At 42.4% G+C, this 23,082-nt stretch overlaps 1 protein-coding gene across 1 annotated transcript; it reads left to right on the plus strand.

The window, feature by feature from the left end:
* Positions 1-885: 885 nt before the first annotated feature.
* rybpb (RING1 and YY1 binding protein b) lies at positions 886-21,257 on the plus strand. The gene is made up of 5 exons (XM_005943845.2): positions 886-1,074; positions 1,686-1,811; positions 17,126-17,431; positions 17,520-17,618; positions 17,951-21,257. Exons 1-5 carry the CDS (start codon positions 1,049-1,051, stop codon positions 18,198-18,200), a joined length of 807 nt encoding a protein of 268 aa, XP_005943907.1. The 5' UTR covers positions 886-1,048; the 3' UTR covers positions 18,201-21,257.
* Positions 21,258-23,082: the final 1,825 nt, after the last annotated feature.

Below are 23,082 nucleotides of genomic sequence, written 5' to 3' on the forward strand. Positions count from 1 at the left end.
AGAGAGCCTTGTCCTGGGCAGAGTGGAGGCGCGCAAGAGGTGCACTGCTTGCTCCAGCACATTCCAGGATGCAGCCTGTTAGAGCCGGGAGGGTACAGTGGATAAAAGTTTCTCTTGTATAAGGATTCTGTGTCTTTGTATAGTTTAGAATCAGTCAGGAGACCCGGAGAGTTACTTGTGCCTGCATGAGTAAACAGTAACTTTCCCACTTGGGCATTTTCTGATGAGGAGTAATACGGTCCATGAGACTGAATGATCAAATGTGTCTATTCACAGTGGATGTATTTTAAATCCAAGAGCATTGCTTTTTGTGACAAACAGTGCACATTTAAGTGGACATAATGTATGTGAAAACACTTTTTATAGAGTTTAAGTGTAGGGCTTAATTACGTGATGATGTTTGCGTGTTCATGGAGATTCACCTGCACGTACCTGGACTTCTTCATTCAGATAACAACAAGCAGTCCTGGTGAAGGTGAAAACTGATTGAAATGGAGCAAATATCAAATTATTGACATGATTAAAGAAAAGAAAAAACACACATTTGTCTATTTGACAAACCTATGTCGTGTATATATATATGTTTTTTTCTGTGAATAGCTTCAGTGTAACGTTTCTTTCCGTTTCTTTATTGTTTCCCTGTATTGTTTCTTTCCTCATTTAACTTCTGAAGCGCTTTTAATGCGCTTTACAAGTTCTGTGTATGTTTGTTTAATCACAAGAGTTGCAAGTTGTATCAGCGCTGCAACACTGCAATCTGTAGATATGTATGTGTGTGGGTAAAGGAGCGGTCTGTCAAATATCTGTAGTAGTTATTAAAATAGCTACAAAATATCCAAGCCAGACTTTTAAACCCATGGAAGATGTGATTGGCTGTTTGCTGGTCACGTGCTGAAGTGCAGTCAGTCGCTGTGCCGTGCCTCGAGCCAGCACTGAGTGGAGCCTGTCTGCCAACAGCTTCAACAGCGGCTCTACCAGGACCATACTACACTCACTGACAATTAAAGGAGGCCCTTTTTCTTCTTATTTTCGAGGACTGTTCTTCACCATGGGTGACAAAAAGAGCCCTACCAGGTAATGCGACCGCTCGCTGTCGATTTCGACTTGTTTTGCGCGTTTCGAGCTCGATATTTGGATGCGTTTCTCTCACACGGGGATCGTTTCTCCCTTTTTCAGTTGGTATGCCACAGCTAGCTAGAATAGTGCAGTCACTATGGCGGCTACTCGCTGCTTTACAGCCCAGTCAGTTAACAGACAAAGGGAATTTTTTCCGAGGATACGCCTGGCATTCCCTGAAACGCTCTTGCGTCTCGACGAAGCCTTTTGCAGGGTCAATGTCGAAATGGGCATTATTTGATATTGGTTTTGTTAGCCGACATGCTAAGCTTCGATGCCGAAATTTTTAGCAGTGCTCGCCTGCCCGCTAGCCTAGCTGGCGATTCAATCGGACGTTGTGGATAGTCGCTCGCTCCGCCGCTGTGGAGATTTATGAACCAAGGAGCTCTAACTGCCGGGACTCGAACCCAATATTAATGACAACACCACCATGCCCCGGGCTTTGCTGAGGAGCTCGTTTATTACACAACGCGCTCTGTTTGTCACAATCCCCTTTCTTGTTTATTCGTGAATTATATCTGTGGTATTTCAGAAACTAACTTGACCTTAACATTTGTGTCGTTTGTAAGGCCAAAAAGACAAGCCAAACAAACCGCTGATGACGGCTACTGGGACTGTAGCGTCTGTACCTTCAGGAACACCGCCGAGGCTTTCAAATGCAGCATCTGCGATGTGAGGAAGGGCACATCCACAAGGTAACGTAGCTCTCGTTCTCCCTCGCTCTCCCACTCGTCTGAGCGTCTCGTCTCCCCCTCCTCCTCCCCTTGCCTTGCCTTGCCTGGCTGCAGCAGCATTGCATCGCAATTTATGGGAATGACAACTTTGATCGACAGCCTATTTGTCCGTGAGTGAATGGGGACTTGTTGATGGACAGTCTTTGCAAACACATCCCGCTGCTGTCTGGATTATCTGTAGTTTCTCGTCTTATGCGTGCTAAACATTGTATTTCGCGTTTTTTTTTTAATGCATCCGTCTAGGTAGGCTGCGTGCTTCACTAGCCAAAGGGGGTGGGGTGGGGAAGAGGGACCGTCCTTGATGATAGCTGTACAGCTACGATGCATCCACAACATCGAAGGAGCTGTATTTTGTTTTTTTCCCTTGTTAACCCCCCATCGAGTCAAACAAGGTGAATTGCGTATGTGTCTGCGCGCCTTTCACCTACCTGTAGGATTGCAGATTGTCATTTAACACTCATACAGTCGGATTTATTGAGCCTGAGACTGATGGGAAGTTTATTTTTGTGGTTATGATTGGCGTTTGGATGCAAACTAAACATGAATTTTTGGCATTTCAAAAGTCTTAACAGACTTTTTTACTGCCTGTGCCAAGTAGTTTAAGGCACTCTGATTTCAAAGCATGGCCCTGTGTCTCGAAAATCATATTTGTCAGTCTAAAACATGTAAATTATTAACCAGAAGTCAAACTTGTTTTATTTCTCCTTAATCTGCTCTCAGATATTGCTCTAGATGAATGTCAACATTTATAGTAACGGGTTTGTGTGAGTGTTCCAGACATTTCCCCTAAATTTAACTCAGAATAAAATCTGTGATGTCAGCAGAAGGCATTGTTTTATGGGAAACTGAGATGAAATCATTGTGTAACTTGAATTTCTTGACGGGATTCCCTTTCGTTTTTGTGTATACTCACGCCTACTCTTTCTGTTCTGGGGAATGTTTTTGATGATAAGTTGCGTGTGCCGTGACCTGTGTTTGTGTGCTAATGTCACCAGTCGCATGGTGGTAATGGAGAGACAGATGAGTCATTTGTGGGTTTGTTGACAAGTTCCCTCGCATTCTAACCTTTACAGCTGTGGTTTACCATAAGCGGCTTGTCTGACACTCCTGGCACATATGGGGAGAAAACACTAGACTGGTTTGCTGAGAATCCAAAAGATTGAGCCCGATCTTAATTGTAAGTCTCCCCTCCCCCCTGATCTTTTTTTTTCCCAGCAGCGTGTAGTTTAAGACCACAGCTGATGATGTAGGCTGAGCACGCTGTATGAAAGCAGGAAGCGGAGACGAGTGTGTCATAGCCTTCCTGTTCCATCCCCATTTACCAAGCTTTGGCAACAGTCCAGTTTTCTCTATTTGGTAAAGCGCATGACATCATCGGTGTGGTTGTCACACATTCCTGTTTGATCTGAATAGTTAACCTTTGATTAATGCAGCTGTGTAGTTGTGGGGCTGCCTCTTATTCTAATGAGTACTAATTAGCCATCTTTTTCTTCACTGTTTGATGTATTCCGGCAAAGCTCGGGACGAAGCAAAATGCTCTCAGCTAAATGATTTACACTTAAGGCTGTGTGTGGATGTTTGTCTTGCTGCTTTTATCTGGGGCTCTACTTTGGATGTGTGTTTATGCATGAGGACACACGTGTTTGCTAATTAGAGCTCCTCGCTGCTGAAGTTTGATTTGGATCGCCGGTTTGTGTTTGCTACAAGATGAGCGAAGCTGGGTATTGATTTATTCAGTCAGTGTGACATGATTGTGTTTTAAAGCAAGTTTGAAAAAGCTTGTTCTGCGCAGGGTGATTGTGCATAAGCTGGTTCTTTTCACTCCTTCCACGATATAGAGTTCCTTTTCTGTGTCCTGGCCATCAACATCTGGTCAGTCACAAAACTCTGTTATTGAATATGTTTGGGTACAACAGGTAGTAACCAGCTATCAAAGTATCTATTTCCTTGTTACGTTTTGAGTCTGGGGGGTCTGGGAATCCAGTATCAGAAAAATTCATTCTGTTGAATTTGATGCATCCTATCCTCACAGTGTGCACGAAGCCAGACACCAGAGGGCTGTACTACAAAGCAGTATCGATGTTGGGAGTTTTCAGTGTCATGCACGTGTTTCTCCTTTTGCCTGCTTAGATCACCATAGCAACTTATGCTGAGCATGCAACCTGGTCCAATGCAGGTTATATTCAGAGTTTCAGTGTAAAATTCAGAGATAATATATGTGTTTACGTAGATTTTTAATTTGCTGCCAAGTCCATTTTACACTGCAGGAATTACAGCTCATAAAACACAGATTAGAAATTAATCAGTTTGTTTATAGGCTATTTATCAGCAGGATTTATAAATCACTAGAAATTATTTAGCTACGATCTGGCAAAAAACCCCAAACCTTAGTGATTTCTACATCTCTTACCATTCAGCTATAAGACCGTGTTAGAGCTGAATGCACTGATGTTTAAATGTGTCAGTTTGAAAGTGTCAGAGCTCTAATGTGCAGCTGTCAAATCACAAATTAAAATCCAGCACTGACAGTGCACTGAGTGGAGATATAAATATATTTACGTATTAATATTTTTTTCTGCTCTGTTGCCTTCTTTCCTTACTTGCAGTACCAGTGTTGGCTTGGCTTTTGCCATTTTTTTGGGGGGGGGTGTAGGCTATTCATTATAAATCTGTTAAATACGCATAGTTGATCCATTTTGTGTTACTTCTGTGGATGAGTAAATGACGCATAACACAGCCCCATTAATGTGAGCACCCACAGACAGTGAAGAAGAATGCCTGGGTTAACAAAGTTATTAGTCACTGTTGTGATACATGTGGTTTTACGGTTTCGTTGAACCAGCTAATACAAAAAATCTTGGCCGTGTCAATCATGTTTCGTTATACACCCCTCTGGTGTTGATGGGAGACACACAAGTGACATGGGTCTTGCAGATTTGGAGATGGTGACCTGAATCACACTTTGTCCCCTGACAGCGAAAGGAAACGTAGTTAGCTGTGAGATATTCACCTGTGATTCATGCTAATGGAGACAAAAATGTGCATTAACAAGAGCAAGACTGTGGCATCAGCATGCATGGAGAGGCCCCGTCTTCCCCAGTCGAGTACTCGAACCTGTTGACCCAGTTCAGCTCAGTGTTGAAACATGATACCCAAGTAGGCTAAATGTACCCTCTGCCACTCTTGACTCTTAAACAAAAAGCACCCCTGCTTTTGCACCTGACCTCCTGCTAATCTACAAGTCCAAACAGCCCGGGTGTTCAGCCTCTGCATTCAGTGCCCGCTCCTTTGGTAATTGGAGTAGGTCTTGCATTAGCATCCCTTGTGGTGGCCGCTATCATATTTAAATGTTTCTGGCATCTGAACCTGATCACTGTGTGAATGTGACACTGTGTTGCTGTGGATCAGTTTGCTTTGTGGTTGTGTTTGGTATGTACCTCTGGCAGCCCCGGGGCCTAGAGAGAAACCATTAGGAGCCCTCTAAAGTTGATTGATGGTGGAGATCACAGGAAGTCTTGAGGTACCTCAGTCTCTGACTGCTGCGCTGTTATCTCCACTCTGTAGTCAACCATTTCAAGCAGCTTTCATCTCTGCTTTGTATAAAACAGGATAAATGGGTGTCTCTGACACGTAAGCAAAATGCAGTACTGCGTTTTGGTTTAAAAAAGCTTAAATGCAAATGTGCAGCTTATTTGATGCGTAGACTCAAGCAAGGCGGCAGAACCTGAACCTTTAAAAATAGTTTTCAAAGGTCATACAAGTTAATTCTCAAACTCTAATGAATCATTTTAAAAGAAAATATTCAACTTGGGTTAAGTCTAGTTAAAACGCAGCAACTGCAGATGGACAAGTTAAAGCATGAAAGTAAAGAAAGTATAGCACTGTAATTAAAAATTTCATCCTTTGTGATGCGTTCCAAGTAAAAAATATCTTTGAGTCTAGTAGCCAGGTATTTAGCCTAAAATGTAAACTCTTTTGAACACTCCTGTTTTCTTTTAATTTGATTTAGCTAAAAATATGACACACCCCCACACACACATTTACAAGTGAGGCTCTAAGTGAAAACAAGCTAATTCTCTCCAGTCAGCTGCATTTCATGTTACCTCGTCTTGTGTCTTATGACTGTTGCAAACATGCTGCATTTAAGTCAAATGTTCTCAGTTATTGTCCTTAAGGAGATTCAGAGTGGCTGGAATATAAATGATATCTAGCTCTAAAATCTTTAGTATAGGGTTAAAAAATGAGGAAAGTCCATCAGTGTTTGTATATGTATATGTTATACACACATAGTATAATTATGTCAGTGCGTTTGCATGTGTCTCTGTGTGTGTTTTGTCTGTCTTATGCTATGACGAAATGGTTATTATATAGCGTGGATTTTCGCACTGTCACATTAAGGCAGATTGTCTGCAATAATGGAATTACATAAGAGGGCGCTCAATTTATATCCGCACTCCCTCGCACAAGCCCCCACAGCAGCCCCCACTCAGAGGAAACTGCTTTTGCTTATCCAGCATTATCAGCATCTGCACCAAAGCCCTGAGCATGAGCGGGTAGCCCTAATCTTTACATGTTAATTGCCGGATTTAAAAGTTCTTAATTACTTCATGGGATTTGGCAGTGTGAGTGATTAAATACAATAGCCAATTTGGCAATCTGACAAAACGGAGAAATGTTGAGAGAGCTGTTGAATCCAGGGGCTCCTCCCATTCAGGAAAAAGACGAGGCACGCAAATGACTGTGACAGTGAGGGAGCGAGAAGTCCTCTGAAAATACAGGAATGAAAGCATGTGAGGACAAAGAGAGGGGGAGTTGTTAAGTGTAAGTAAGGAGAAGGAGAGGACAGGACAGAAACGGACCAGTAAAGGGACAGAAGGGGAGCGTCATGTCTGGACATTTATGTGTGTGTATTAAGAGAGCGGGGGTTTGGCTGTAAGGGGGATGTGCTCACTGAGCCAAGAGTCTCCGGGGGATAAAGTAGAGTGAAGCGCATCATTACCCAGGGAGGGAAAGACTGGACAGCCTATTCCATTTCCACTAGCACCACTATTCATCCATGGGAAGAGAACAGCAAAATTTTACGAGTTTGAGAGCGAATTAGGAATCGACTGCCTTACTAGTGGTTTGATCTTGTTGATTGTTTGGTCTTGCCAAGCCACGGGTTATAGTGCATAATAAATCCTGCAGAAAGAGTCCTGGCTGCCGTGCTTGGCAGAACCTTTGCCCTCTTGATGTCGGGTTTCCCTCACATCTTGTTTTTGTTTGCTTGATAACTGTTCCCTTTGTAGAACACAAGGAGAACACAAGCCTGCTGTGAAGGTGTTGTGTCCCCTTTGGCAGCGCAGTGATTTTTTTTTCCTCAGGAAATTCCAAACCAGGCTGTGTTTTCTCTAAAGTGAATGGGTAAGAATATGATAGGACAGCAGTAATGATACAGTGATCCAGTTGACGGGTAACAGTCGTGGCAAAGCAACAGAAGAGAGGTGAAGTGAGGTGAGGAAGAGACGTAGTTAAAGGCTGCAGGATTTATAGAGGATGGGAGGGGGATAATGGACGAGGAGAAAGTGACGAGGAAGTGGGGAAAAGAGCAAAGAGAGAATGATTGAGAGGTGGTGGAGAGGAAAACAAATGAGTGATACAGGGTAATGTGACAGTGCTGCTGATGGAGGAAGCTCATATGTGCTCAGTGCTTTTGCAATGTCTTGCTGTCAGTCTGCTTGATGCCTCGCTGTTCATAGCCTGAAAGGTCAGTCATGGAAAGGCTAGTTAAAGTGAAGATAAAGCATTATTTGCACATATTAGACTTCTGTGCTTTAAATTTGTCCATTATACTATCTTTTAAAACACACATAAAGGTATACAGACTCTCTTTGGGCTGTTGGGAGAAGCAGAAATGCATGCCCACAGCAGTCAGCATGGTGCAAAACACTTAGTTGTTGGAGAAAAGTTGAGACATCTTGGAGTGATTTCAGTGAATTCTTCTCAGAATGTCATTTCTTGTTGTTCTATTGTTGTATGAGGATGAAGGTGTCAGTGCTTTCAAGGAACCCAATGTCTATATAGAACACCTAATAAAATTAGATAGAAACACAGTGGCAAATCCACAGAGGACCATGAGTAGATTATTTTTTTAATTCATAGAAACTAGGGGGGTAATGTCTGTGGTTCTGAAACTGAGACCAGACCCACAATAAAAGCATTCTTTGTTTCACTGTGTGTACACACATATATATGTGTGTATATACACAGAAAACAGCAAATCTTCAGGTATTTATAGCAAAAGAAAATACAGGACACTTTTAAAGTTTTCAGTAAGGTGAGAAATCTGATTTTAATTTAAGCTATAGATTAAAGTTAAAATTTAAAAGAAACAAGAAAAAAAAATGCTGATCTGTTGCTCTGATTTTCCAAGTAACAGATTTTCTTCTTCTGCAAAGCTCTTTTGTTTTTTTTCCTTGTTATAAATCAAGTGCATGCCTTTCCTTCACAGAGCTGTACTTTGCCCCCTACTTAAAAGCCTAAACATACTCTATTTACAGCTTGAGTCAGGCTGACTGAAAGTTAACAAGATGAGTCTAGAGGAAGTAAAACTCTCAGGGTTTCGTAGCTAAACCCGAGGAAGGATTTGTAGCTGCCTGCAGCTGCCTTTGTGTCTGGATCGCTCAGGGTCTCTCATGCAGTCCAGTTTAAGCGGTGCGCAGCAGTTGGCTGCCGGCTCATCTCTTTCTCTTGCCCCATGGCTACAGTGCAGGTCTCCTGAGGAACACAAGCCTTTTGTAGCCTGGGATTCTCATCATTCCTGTCTTTACCCTCAAGACTCCCCATAACAGAAGCAGATTGGGTGGGATAGGCAGTTGCCCTTAGGAGATGCTCTTTACTGTCAAAAAGACCTGCTAATCCAGGACTAAAGCTCTCTGCAACCATAATCCATTCATTTACTTTTCATTTTAATTATATTTAGAGAATTGTTTAAACATCAGTAACTGCCTGAATTTTAAGTTTATGAAACATTGTGCTATATCATACCATTTATATTTTTTTGCCAAAAACAGGCAGCCTTATTCTTAATGCATGTCTAATTGGGCTTTTGTGCTAATTTATCTCCTAGTTGTGAATCAGAGGCTTTTAAAATTTAGATTAATGGGTTGTGTAGAATTTGTTTGCAAAGTCTGTATGTTCCAGCTTAACTATCAATAATTAACATTTCATATCTACTGCTCTTCGTGTAATTTCAGATTGTAGCTGCAGGCTGTAAAATATCATTGCGCTAGCTAAATAATGTTGGGCAGTTCTTTGTGTGTTCATGTTATTAACAGTTATCACAGTGTTCTCCAGGAACGTTTTATTCCTCCCTTTTTATTGTCTTCTCTGTGTTTATTTTTCTAATATAATCAAACAAAACTAGTTATGCTTTATGTGCCAACACAAAGTGTGAAATTTAAAAGTAGTTGAACTGAAAAGTAGTTTTAAGTAAACTGAATAAAAACAGGTATTCACTGTATTCAGTCATGTTCAAATCTGAACACTTGCTTGTACACACACACACACACACACACAAGCTAGAGTCAAGTAAAAGCTGACTGAAAAACAAGTGGGTTGTTGAATCAGAGTTCCTTGTGATTGTTTGCAGCCTGTAGTTTAACTGACATGATATGGCATTATATGGTAGCTACCACTGGGAAAAATACTATTTCTGGCTGCTTGCTTTTTCTTAAGATGTTTGTGGTGGAGACAAGAAGTGAAGAAGTGATTCGAACATTAAGCCCTCAAAATCCTGAGTGGAAGGAGCAGATGAAGGGCTGAATGCTTAATGCTTCTGGTGGGCAGTGAGAATGATTTGAGAAGTGCTATAGCCCCAGGCTCTTCTTGAGGTGCTTCGGCCTCTGCAGCACACTCACTTACACACATTACTTTACCCATGGATGGCTGGAGGTGACAGCACTGCTCCAGTCTCTTCAGGTGCAAAATTTCATCACTGGGAGCCTAAGCTCTGCACTTAAGTGGGATTTGTATATGTAATTTCTCAATTTAAATTCACATTAAATAAGGTACATACTGTATTTGGGTCAGTTAAGGCCAGTGTTTCTCACACATTCTTTACCATGGTGGGCTATGCAGCTATATTAAAAGGAATCAAATTATATTCAGTGTCCCACTTTCACATATTTATGCAAGAGTGTCGTGAGCCGAAGGCATTATTTTTCAGGTTGCTGATCATTCTTGTCAATGCAATATCTCAGAAACGCCTTGAGAGACGTGTTCTTGGCACCAAGGTTCACTTGTACTTGCAGGCAGGGAGGTGCCGCCCACTTCCAGTTTCTGCTGATAAATGATACTGTCATGTTTTTGATGAATCTGTAAGGTCAAAAGTCACGTTCTTTGTGAAACTTAACTGGAATAGCCTTCCAGGGATGCGTGATCCAACAGTTGGATTTACTACAGCAACTAAGGAAAACTACATATTTTGCAATTGGTGACAGATCGTGTGATTATTTAGACTGAAAATGCCATTTTTAGTGATTGCATAGATTTTCTGATCAGTGTTTAGTCAGCTGCCTCTTCAGTCGGTCTCCGTCTGGTTACTGAAAACTTCACTGCTTCAGAACCTCTGAAAGATTTGCTGTGAGCTGCAGTTCCAACCTGTAGCAGGTTGGGTTCTGGTTCATGTGGTACCATGCAGTGCTCAATGGGGGCAGCTGTGCGGAACAAGAACACTATAAAGTAGAGCTGGGCGATAGAACGATAACGATATGTATCGATATAACTTTTACTCGATAGAGAAATTAAGCTATCGCGATAGACCTCGCCGCTCTTGTCCTCTTAAAAAAAAAAAAAGGTCAGCCAATCCAAATTAAGTAGCGCAGAGCCGAACCAATCACAGCCGCAGCGTCACGTCGTGACTTGTTACGTACAGCACAAGTGCCAAGCCGCACGTGTGTTTGTTTGGGAAGCAGCCAGCGAAGGCGGCTAATGGAGGAAATGAGTGTGCCGACTAGAAAAATCAACCGAGCGTGACCGAAGAGAAAACAGATGATGGTTCCAATGCCGGAGAGATTGTCGAACGGAAGAGCCATAGAAGTTCCGTAGTGTGAAGGTATTTCGGCTATTTCAAGTCTGACAAAAAACAGAGTAGCGTGCACTGTAAATTGTGCCGAAAGCAAGTCTGGAAATACAATAAACTGGTGCATGCGTCACACTGTGCGCCACGTTATTGTTTCGGTGAAATGAATTTCTACAATACTGTTACTGTTAATTCTACTCTCTGCAGTGTTTAAATGCTTACATATACACACAGTTACTGTCCCTCCACACATACGACTCGGTTCTGCTTCTATGCCCCAGCTTTGTTTACTTTTTCCCACCGAGGCTTCTAGACTTCTGATTGGCCAACATTTCTGCACGGTTAGGAATCTAGCGCCACCTGCTGCTTTGGCATGTTCATAGCAGCGTTTTCCTTCATTTCTGCCTTTATGTGTGGACGGGATTATTTTTTAAAACGAAAACGGAAAATCTCCGTTTTCAAAAATACCCGTGTACGTGTGGACGTAGCCTCAGTCTCTGACTGGAAGCGCTAATTCGTCATTCGGCTTTTGTCAGACTAAAGTAACTGTTAAAACTGTTTGAAAAGCTCAGCTATACAACAAGGAGAGATTGAGAATTTCCTTTTAGTTCTCAGTTTATTTGATATTGACAAAAGTTAGTCAGTTTTGTCTGTTTTCTGTAAAACAAACTAAGATTTATTTTTAGAATTAATATTTTGTTTCTAAGTGGAATTGACAATTTAGTCTGTTTCGTTTGTTCTATTTTGAAACTTAAACGCTTTAGCGGCTGCCTTTTGTGTAGTTTGCAATATTTGCCTTTATTTATCTGAAAAAGTCTCATGTTCCTTAAGTACATCTACCCTGTTGAACTTATTATGGAAATAAATATTTAAATCAAAACAAGCTGCTGATTATTTCACATTTTACTTGTGAGCAACGGCACATTTAAATCTTACAAATATAGTTATTTGGCTTATATCGTGATAGATACCGTTATCGCCTGAAATGAAAAAAACATATCGTGATATGAAAAAATCTCATATCGCCCAGCTCTACTATAAAGCATGAGGTGACTTTAATAAGTGCTAAGCAGTGAATGTCTTTGGGTTTTGTTCTGAAATCTGAAGCTGTCGCCCTGTACTTTTACTTATTTATTACACATTTTTGTAAATGTTTTTTTTTTTTCTTTTTTGCCTGAAGGAATTATTTGCTAGTTAAAGTAAATTCTTTCCAGCCAAACAAAGTGACAGTTCATTAAAATAAAAAAAATCTTGCTGATAGATTTTATGTTTTGCTTTAACTTTCCTTAAATATAATGGTGGGATGTGCTATAGATGAATAACATGCAATCCACAGGAATTATGACTTTTTTTCACCTTATCACCTTAGACATGAAGATACCACTTTACGCATCATTTCAGAGAAAATCTTATTAGCAGTTAGACCAAACAGTTTAGTAGGCAGGTCCCATGAGCTGCTTGTCATAGAAAGTCTAGAGAGACTGACGAGCATTAAACAACAGACTGAGAAACTGTGCAGACAAATCACCACCTTATAGTAACCACATTCATGGCAGCACTGTCACCTCTTGGCCTGTGCTTACTCTAGTCAGGGGTGGCAAACACTGAGTCTACAGAAAGATCCAAGCATAAAGGAACTGCTGAGAAATATGTGTGCATGTAGAGCATCAGTAGGGCTATAATTTCCAGGTCTTGGGGTTGATTACTTGGCAGTATGCTGTCATAAGCTGTTATTAGTCAGACAGTTGTCCTTCTCATTTTCACAAGAAGAAAATGGATGGAGCCTTGCAGGATGAATGTGTTACTTTTCATTTTGGGAGGAGCACAAGATTTTTTTTTTTCCTGTCAGTGTGGCTGCATTTTGCTAAAAGGGGTTGTCTAAAAAAAATAAATAAACTAATGAATAAAACTTTGCAAGCAATTTGCATGCTACAGTCATATCATCAGAAACCTGTATACTAACTCATCTACTTTGAGTGTGAACATCCTGTAATTTGCATATTTGAATATGCTTTGGCTGCAGCAGCTATCCTCAAACCATACTAGTTCGAAGCCTCCTCTCCCATCAAAACGTGAAGGTGATGTCACAGGATGATTATTGGAATTTGTTGCTCAGGACATGAAGCCTGTTGGTTATTACTCTGTGGTTATAGTGCTGGGATAACCAGTTGATGTAGTTTTTATTTTTATTAAAGCACATAAAGATGTGCATTCGACATCTTGTTAGTTCTGGGTCTATTATCATTTATGTATAAAATAACTAGAATAATATGATTTAACATGTAGCAAATAGCAGCCTCTTAATTGTGTTTGTGAATCATTTAGAATAATGAGGTTAACAGAGTGGGACAATCGATTACTTAAAAATAAGGTGTGATTTCCATTGATCGAGATGTTAAAAGCCCGTGACATTCTCAGATGCAGGATCTGAAACATGTGCTCCAGGCTGAGGCTCTCTAGTCTTTCAGCTGTGAGTGGAGAAACTCAGGTTGGCCATGAATGTATGCAGGATTCAAGTTGCAGAACAACTTTGTAGATCACTGAAGAAAAGGAAGCCCCCATTGTTGCTGCGCTGATATCTGAATGAGGGAGTGGGTGACGTTTAATAGCCTGGCTCTTTAGCGGGCTGGCCTTGGCCAAAGAACTCTGTTGTCTCTTAGTTGTCTCTCTCTCTCTCTCCTCTTCGCTCAGCTGTCTGCCGCTGCTTTCACTCAGTTTGGCAGGAAATAATTGCTTGTCCTCCACAGCACTTCAAATAAAAGAGCTGTGTTAATGAGGGCTTTCCTCCTTCTCTCTCTCACTCTCTGTGTCCGTCTGTATATCGCACTCTCCATCGCTCATTCCCTCTCTTCATTAGTCTCTCTCTGTGAAGTGCTCAGGCTCATTGTTTTTAGTTTCTGTAGAAAGAGTTGCCTCTGAAATAGCAGCCTCAGCTTTTGCTCCTGGCTGGCAAGTATCGGCTGCTCCTGACCAGTGAGAGCACCAGCTGAGCAGAGGTGTGTCTGCCTCTGTGACAGTTCAGGCTGAGTGGAGCAGTCTAACTATGGGTGTCAGTCTGACTGAATTAGGAGCTTTTAAGCATGATGATAGTTATTTCAGGGCATCCCGTAGAGGGAGGCTCCCCATTCCTCCCTCCCCCCGGTCTGTGGAATTTGGAGGCAAGCATGGGAGGAGCTGTCAATCACAGCCTATTGTTGTGTGAAGGGGAGGTAATATGCTGTAAGCCCTCACAGTGGGAAATGATTCAACAGCAGGCTTTACACACTTGACACCTACGCACACACACACACACACACACCACACACACACACACACACACACACACACACACACACACACACAGCACCGCGCACACACACACACACACACACACACACACACACACACACACTTTACCAGGAATATATTGGCAGCAGTGGGAGGTTGGAGCAATTTCTGCAATTGGACCCTGGGGTTTACTTTTGGTCCTACTCCCAGTATCCATTTTCCTTTGTGCTATATAGATGCTTCTTATTTGATTTGGATATTCACTTGTAAAAGTAATTTTAGCGGTGTTGTAGTTTAATTAGTACACTCCCATGTTCAACAATGTGGAATAATTCAGTAATGAACCGTAATGGTTTTTAAGCAGGAGACTTTTTCAGGGCCTCTATTATTTCATGAAATCCAGTAGCACACACCGTAGTGTCATGCAGAGCGGCGTGTTAATGAGCCACAGAGCAGCAGTGTGCAAAGTCACGATGTATGGTCAGTGAATAAATAATGGGGTAAAGAGAGCAGTGGCTCTGTCATGCCAGCAACAGCTCATGGCTGACTTACAGCTGGCACTGAATCACCGGCTAACCAGCAGGACGGCTTCTGCTGCCACCAGTGCTGTCGACACAAATCTCAAGCTCTGACCAGGGCATCAATTCTGCAATGGGCTTATCAGTCACTCACTCATTCACCACCTCCTTGACTCACAGCACTGGCTGCCACAAAGAATGATATCTGGTCCTGTTGGATCCTGTCTGTTTACTCGTGGCGGTGGGTTAAAGAAGTAGATTTATTATTTTTTTGGCTTTTATATGTGGTTGAGTGAAAACCTTGAATACGTTCTCATATTTTGTTAGCTGTGCATATTTCCAGCACGATGATGATACTGAATGAGGTCCAGAGATCTGTTGAATTCCCATAGAGAACCATCGAGACAGGACAAGGAAAATCCTATGTCAGGAATTCATGTTAATGTCATCGAACATTACGCTTTATCTCCTTGGAGATGTGACACACAACATCCAGTCCATTACTGTAGTTACTAAATTCATCACTTTGTATTTAAAAGCTTTGCTGAGTTTAGTTTGGCTTTTCCAATTAGGACCTCTCATACTCAGCACAGGAAGTAATTACTCCAAATTAAAGTGGAATTGGGATCTCTTTGATGGGAATAGGATAGGGTTGGCAATTATAAAGATGAGATTTCTCCCAGCTTTAATTTTCACCCACAGAACACTCCCAAAACGAGGCCACACACAGGGGCAGCAGGTAGGAGGGGAAAGAAAACGGGCTCCAGAGAACCACAGCAGCTAATGGATCCTGGATCAACAGCCCAGGGCTCATCAGCATTCAGCACAGCTGCTGTATTGATTGAAATGTAGTGCAAGCATTACAACATGATGCTCTATTATACCCCAATTGATTGTCTTCTGATCAGCTGCGGGTCCCCACCCTCTCCTTCTCACTCTGTAATAGTTCACAGCAGGAGGAGAATAAACGAGCTTGATGGAGCAGTTGAGGATTGGGAGCGAATCAGCAGAAAAAAACTAGAAAAGATGGACACAGCTCTGAGTTTATAAGCAGCGGGCCACTAAAAGGTTGGGAGACTTTGAGAGCGGAGATTCAATTGTGAAAGATGTGCGAGGATTTAAGTGCAGAAACAAGAGTAACAGGAGTGGCAATATGATGTTGCTAAATTGAAACACTGAGGCCGGCCACTTAAGCTGCTGTCTGAAAACCACTCTCTACTGCAAGCCACTTAAAACAGTCTGACACACTACAGCTTCGTTTTCCAGCAGTAACCCTTGTTTGTCTGGACTGATACTTGGACCAGCAGAGTTTCTACAACTTTCAAGCCTCACTCCGTGACCACAGGTTTACTAAAGCAGTCAGAGGTCAAGGGATGAGGGCTGCCTTCTGCTCTGCTGGAGTATTGTTGCAAAAAAAGAAGAAAGAAAGAAAGAAAGAAACTTCCTGCCAAGATTAGAAATGGTTTTGGAAAGGTTGGGTATACACATCTAAGTAGTAGAACTTGTTCCTGTTGAAAGGGCCCCTGAGCAGCCATTAAGCTGTGCCCGGCTGTTTGTTTGCACGCTAAGCTTTTCGAGTGCATGTTTGTGTGTGTGTGTGATCGTACTTGTGGTTTACTCCTCACCACGCTTGCCCAGTGCTGGCTTGTGATTATCCATGTTGCTGGCTGCGGTTTGGTCTCTGCTGAGTCTCTGGAAGACTACAGGCATCTTTCCCTCTCCCCCGAGTGCCCCCTCCCCCCTCCCCCAGATGCTGTCAGCTGATGTTCATCATGCAGCAGGTGTGTGTTTTGGCTCAGTCCCTCCGACTTTGGGTTACCTCACAACTTCCCTATTCAGCAGTTCTGTGGCGTGAGACCACAGAAAAGATGTTTTCAGAAACAAATTGTTTTATGTGAACCTCCCTCTCTGGTTAATTAGAAGTTGCTTGTGACATTTATCTTCCTTGTGTTTATTGTCTCTGCTGAATAAGAATGCTCAGTCAGATTGCGGTTTGTGATTATTTGTGTTTTCAAATGAGTTTTAAAAAAAGGGCTCTGTGGTTGCTGGTGAGCTCACTGAGAAGGAGCAGCAATACCACGTCCAGCTGAATCTCAATCTGTGACAAATTGGGCCAACCCTACAGTAATCAGATTAGAGGACCTAAGTGACGTGCTGCAAATGTCCCACCTTGTGATCCTGTGCATTCATTTTATTACGACCGTGAGCTAATGAGATTAGTCCTAAAATAGAGCTGCTCCGCCAGGAAGCGGCTGCACAAACCTGCCTGTGCAGCAGCTGGGAGCAACAAGCCTTCCCCCCCGCTGACCTCCACGTTCAGTCGCTTCTCTTCGTCAGCTGTAGCATGACCACGTTGGTCTGTGGCCAAAGTCAGTTCACAGCTCTACTACAAGGCTAATCCATGTTTGTGCCTTGGATCTCCTCCACAGGAAACCCCGGATCAACTCCCAGCTGGTTGCCCAGCAGGTGGCTCAGCAATACCCGATGCCTCCCCCACCCAAGAAGGAGCGGAGAGAGAGGAGCGAGCGCATAGACAAGGAGCGCCCGGAGGGTGAAGGAGAGCGAGCCAACGGAGAAGGACGCCCACAGGTCGAACGTCCAGAGAGAGTGAGGCCAGAGGGAGACACTCCTGAGAAGGAAAAGAGCGACAAGGAGCAGCCAATCAAAGACAAACCCGACAGAGAGAAGGAGATCAGCCCAGCTCTGACGAAGAAGCCCAACAGCAAAAAGACCAGGTCAGCGTACGAATCACAGCGCATGTTTCTGCATGCCTGCAGTGGTGCTGATATCAATCCTCACTTGTGTGCGTTTGTTTTCCTCCAGACCCAAATCTGACAGCCATCAGAGTTCACCCAGTGACAAACACAGCATACAGTCTGGCAAATCAGCAACCAAGACCAACAAGAACTCTCACATTTCCAGGTGCGTAGCCCACTCCCCTGCTCTGCATGTGTTTCACAGAGCACGTGGTTTAACTTGTATGACTATGCAGTAGTTCTGGTCAGAGAAACTCATCTAGCACAAGGTTAGTGGGAAAGCTCAGCTGATTCACAAATGATCTTTTACACTAAACGCCCACTCTTACTTTTGATGCACTTGTTCTGACTGTGCATGTGTCACCCGATGAATTGAGCAATTTAGTGTAACCACCCCCACAGTGCTGGAAGCCTCCCATTGTTGTTGCTGAGATGCACATGTTGTAGTTGGCAATTGTGACTACTAATATTTAGTTTTTCTCCTTCTCTTCTCCTCAGGCCCAAACTGAAGAACATTGACCGGAGTACTGCCCAGCAGTTGGCTATCACCGTAGGGAACGTCACGGTGATCATAACAGACTTTAAGGAGAAGACCCGCTCCTCCTCCACATCTTCATCCACCGTCACATCCAGCGCGGGCTCCGAACAGCAGCACCAGAGCTCCGGCTCCGAGAGCATGGACAAGGGCTCGTCACGCGCCTCCACCCCAAAAGGGGATCTCTCTGTGGGGCATGACGAATCGTTCTGAGGTCCCGCTGCCATCCTCCACCACCTATGACCCACCCTTGCACCGCTCCCCCCTTTCCCCATGTTTCTGGACACTATGGATCCCACAGGGGGAGGGATTTCACCTTTTCCCATCGCCGACCCGCCTTCATTCCACGATCTCCCCTGGATGCTAAGAGGAACAGTGAGGTGCCATCTTTTACGGAAAACAAGCGCCCCCCGCTTGGCGAATATCCCTCATGGTTACACCTGTGGCACAGGCGAGGAGAGGTGGCCTACACGGAATAACACCCTCATTCCTTCCCCTCAACCCCCTCCCCAGTAGCATCCAGACACTTGTATGTATTGTTTTATATTTGTACGTGGATGTGAGGCCAAGTCAACTTTTTTTTGTTTGTTTTGTTTTTGTAAAGAAGAATTCTCCGCTGGGCACAATAACCACCACTTTTTTTAATAACTTTAAAACTATTATTACCTTTATTTATTACCTGTTGCACCTGTATACTTTGATATTCTCCTTTTTATGTTGAAGCTTTGCTGTGTAGCTCTGCAGATCGATCGTTCCTTCAGTGTTTTTACTACAGTCTGAAAACAATAGGACAACACACACACACGTCAGATACAACACACATATACACTCACACACATACACACACTGGTGCTAGATACACTGTGAAGCGGTTTTGCAGATCTGGGATTGCCCATTCGCTCAATGTGACAAAGTGCTGATGAATCAAATTCTCATTCACTTTTCTCAACAACACTGTCTCGCTGAACACTGTCGGGACCTCCAGGTCCATCTACTTTTTCTGTACAGGTCATTGTGCATCAGAAGAAGGTCACCTAAAGTTCAGACACCTGACTTTTTCAACTAGATTGTCTATGATTTAGTATGCTATAGCAGATCTCTTATACAGTATCTTATGTCTTTAACTGTACAGTGTAGGCTGTTGTGTAAAACACTAAAAGCTGTCAATATTTTTCTGCATTTGGTACTTAAATATTGAGTTTTCTGGCTGCAGGCAGAGCTGTCCTCTCAGCTGGTGAGGAGCCAGAGCATTTTCTGTTGTGACTGAATGATGGTTAAAAGCAGTTCCACTTGGTAAAACCATATCGAGCTGTAAAAATAGACCTGTTGTGTCAAGCTGTTGTGAGTCGATTTTATTTTATTTTTCCTCCTCCACCTTCTTTCTTTTCTTTTTTTGTGGTCCTGAAGTCCACCCAGAAAACAGAGTGCAGAGACGAGAACAATTTACAAAGATTGACAATTCAATTGACTTGTTTTTATTTGTATTAATTTAAGACTCCTGTCATTGAAGGCAAAACAATATTGCAGTAGTTAAATAGAAGACAATTGTTCTTTCAATTTTAATGCAGCAAGGCTTATTTAAGGGTTTTAATTCACGTTCACCTTAGCTGATACTAGACCAACATAATTTCCTTTTAACTGTATGAAATTGTATAAAGAATAAATGTGTATATGATATCTTAGTTTTATTTATTGAAGGACCAAAGGAATTTCATAATGACATGATACATAGACAGATGAATAACAATTTGAAATGCAATTATCTAATGTGTGAGATGAATAACAGTTTAAATAAAGACTAATATAATCCATGTAAATGGTGTTCTTATTGTCCACTCATCTTTGTGCGTGGCTAAATTGGGGCAGAGGTCATCATGCTGTGAGCGGAGTCGAGGGAAAACCACAGCTCCACACGCAGTGGTGGATGTTGCCTCGTCGTGCACACAGTGAGAAGCAGTGTGGGCGTGGGAAGAGCTCTGGGTCTTAAGACTTTGGCCTTAGCGAGCCCCTCTTCGCTCTGCTGGACTACCATTGTACATGCAGCTCCCCTAACGGAGGCCCCAGCTCACAAACTGAGCCGCTCCCAGAGCAACTAAAAGCCAGGTTACGAGAGGTAACCGTCCCCTCCTTTACCCCCCCTCCACCCCAAAACTATAAACCCTCCTAGGAAGTGAGGGGCAGGATTTGATCTGTGTACACTCAAACGCTTTCCAGAGTCACACGTAGGGATGATAATCATGTGTGTTGTCAGTCCAGGAGATGTGTTTATTTTTTTCTGCTTCTGAGCGATGGTTAATATGTAATTATGTACTTTATTGCATTCAAATATGGAATCAGTGTTCAAAGTGAGGAAAAGCAATGTGAATAGAACTTTAAAAAAAAGTGGGACTGCTGGTCAGAGGGGAAATGTTTTGTCCAATTTTTACAGAGAATGAAACCCTGCTTTGTAATGCAATCGGTTAGAAATGGGCCTAAAAAGCCATCTTTTCACCTGCCTTATCTGCAACCACATTCACTTTGACTGAGTACTCCCAACAGAAAGGATTCATGGTTAAATTATTGACAAATGGGCCATTTGCTGAGTATATGAATTATTGCTTGTATATAGAATTTTAAAAAGGTGCAAAAGCAAACACTATGAATACTGGCATTGGAGCTGAAGTCTTTTTTTTGTTTCCCGTTTCCTTCCCGCGCAAGCAGTTCTGTTCTTGTGTGCGACCAGTAACCTTAATTTACTGTGTAAAGATGGTTACATTTTTTAGCTTTGTTTGTCAGACCCAAATATAGAATGCTTGTTTACTGACTGTATAACCTTAACCGTGAATTCCAATTACGTGTATTATACAAACTCATTTCTTCCTATAACGATGTCTTGTACAATGCTTTTAAAGTTATTGCTCTGTTTAAAAGAAAAATTTAAAAAAAAAAAGTAGGGAGAGAACAATAATCCATTCTTTGTTTAATCCAGTTTTAGTTTTTTCTTTCTTCTTTTCTTTCTTTCTTTTCTTTTTTTTTTAAACTTATAGCTGATGTGTCATTGTTTTCCCTTGTGAAATGGTCACATTATGTTCCTGGTGTGGAAATGTACTCAGCATTTTCAGCAGATCACAGCTCCTTGTCTAGCTTATAATGTTGAACTAATACATGTTTCTGGCATGTGCACGACTTTGCGCTTATAGGCTAACCCGATCATTTTCCTCTGCTTCAAATAGAAATGTCTATTTATGAATTTTGCTTGTAGTTTTTCACAAATAAAATTGTTAAAGTTATCTATTTTCTGGCTGTTCTGTGTCCTTTTTACGATATTGTTCGCATTCAGTGTTCGGGGTTACAAAGCATTGTAGTCACGTTGCAGTGCTTATGTTACAGCAAATGCACGACATTGCTTTTCCTTAAGTCAGTAATCAGATTTTATTACATTACTTACTGATCTAGTGATTATTCAGTTTTTTTACTTACTGGGCATTAAAAAAAAAAACTTTCATGCAAGTTTGAGCAAACGTCAGCAGATCTTAGTTTGTTCACGTGACGGGAACAAAGCACTCTACAAACTGAAGAGTGGCAATATCGAGTTGATTGGAATTTCTTGAGAAAGGACAAAAAAAATATGTTGGCTCTTTGAACACATTTTTAAATGTGAGAAAAGCCTAAAAGTCATTAACCATGCCAAACTTAAACATTGGCCAGTCTGCCATTAAAGATCATCGTTTTCAGTGCTGGTGCTATCTTTAGATGTGCCTGTGGAAAGCCAGCGTCTTCCTTGTTAACTTGTTCCTCTGCACTGTGTCGCCTCCGTTGCCTCAGAATCCTCCAGCTTCCTTTTATCTTCAAGAAGCAGACAAAGTTGCAGGGAGGCAAATCTGGCAAGTCCAGCAGGAGGAGAGCGAACGTAGCAGTGGTGTGGCCAAGAAACTCCAATGCACTCACACACAGCCTCAATGACGCGCACCCCATGTTCTTCCTTAAATGCTTCAGGACATTACAGCGGAAATCCGCTTGATAGTCTTGGCCTGAGGGATGATTTCATACAACACATACACGCAAATATTCTCCTGGTCTCCGTCCTCACGTGATGGTGCTGCCTTCTGGCTTGGAAACTGAAAACTGCTCATGCGTAACTGGAGACCAGTTCCATGAACTCCACATGAAATTCGAGTGGGTTTTAAGCACACACCTTATATTCCCTCTCTGTACAAGTTTGCAGTTTGTAGTGGTAAAACGGTTCTTCCAGGAAAAGACCTAAAAATAGCAGCGGTGCTGGAATTCGTCTGGACGTGCCCATGAAGGTGACCCTGACTGTGAGACCGGGCCGATATATTTCAGTCTAGGTTCTTGATTTTTATGAAGATGATCCTAAAACGTTTTGATCGCACCTACTGCTTTGTCAAAAACATCAATAGATGTGATATTTGAAAAATAAAATACACCCTTGGCTTCAGAAGCTTGTAACTCTGCCCCAGTTCACAGCAGTAACTTGTAGGTGCCTTCCTACCAGTTGCGATATGTCTGACGATTTTCAAGCATGCACCGCTGTTTTCACTTCAAATCTGTTTTTTTTCTCAGTTTCTTTTCTGTGTTTTCTTTTTTAAGCGCACCTCTCATGTGGTTGAACTCTGTAAAAATATCTTTGTGACTGTAGATGAATCACCACCAAGATCAGCTGTAGGAGTTATCTGCAGATGCTCTAATGAGATTCTGGGATTGTTGCAGACTTCTTTTTATAGTCTGCGATTGGGCTAAATTTGTTGCGGCAACCAACCAGTCCTGAAAACGGTCACGCTTGTGAAATCTAGACCTCTAGTAGTTCCTTAAAGTTATTTATTTCAAAATATTCTGAGATCTTATAAAATCTCATGGGCATTTGCAGCCTTTTCTGAGGGCCTTAGAGAGCTCTTTGGATCTTGGCATGATCAGTATCTGCAGTGGATGTGAGAAGAATCCCGCTGAGTGTGAATATGAGCAAACCTGCTGGGCATGAAAACATCTCTGGCTGTGTACTAAAAACATGTGCCGATCAACTAGCTGATGCTATTGCCGGCATCTCACCTGCTTCCAGGCAGTCACCATTATCCCTATACCTGGAAAGTCTGCAGTG

This window comes from Haplochromis burtoni, unplaced genomic scaffold (genome assembly GCF_018398535.1).
Source record: "Haplochromis burtoni strain Fernald_Lab_line unplaced genomic scaffold, NCSU_Asbu1 Contig_245, whole genome shotgun sequence".
Lineage (NCBI taxonomy): Eukaryota > Metazoa > Chordata > Actinopteri > Cichliformes > Cichlidae > Haplochromis > Haplochromis burtoni.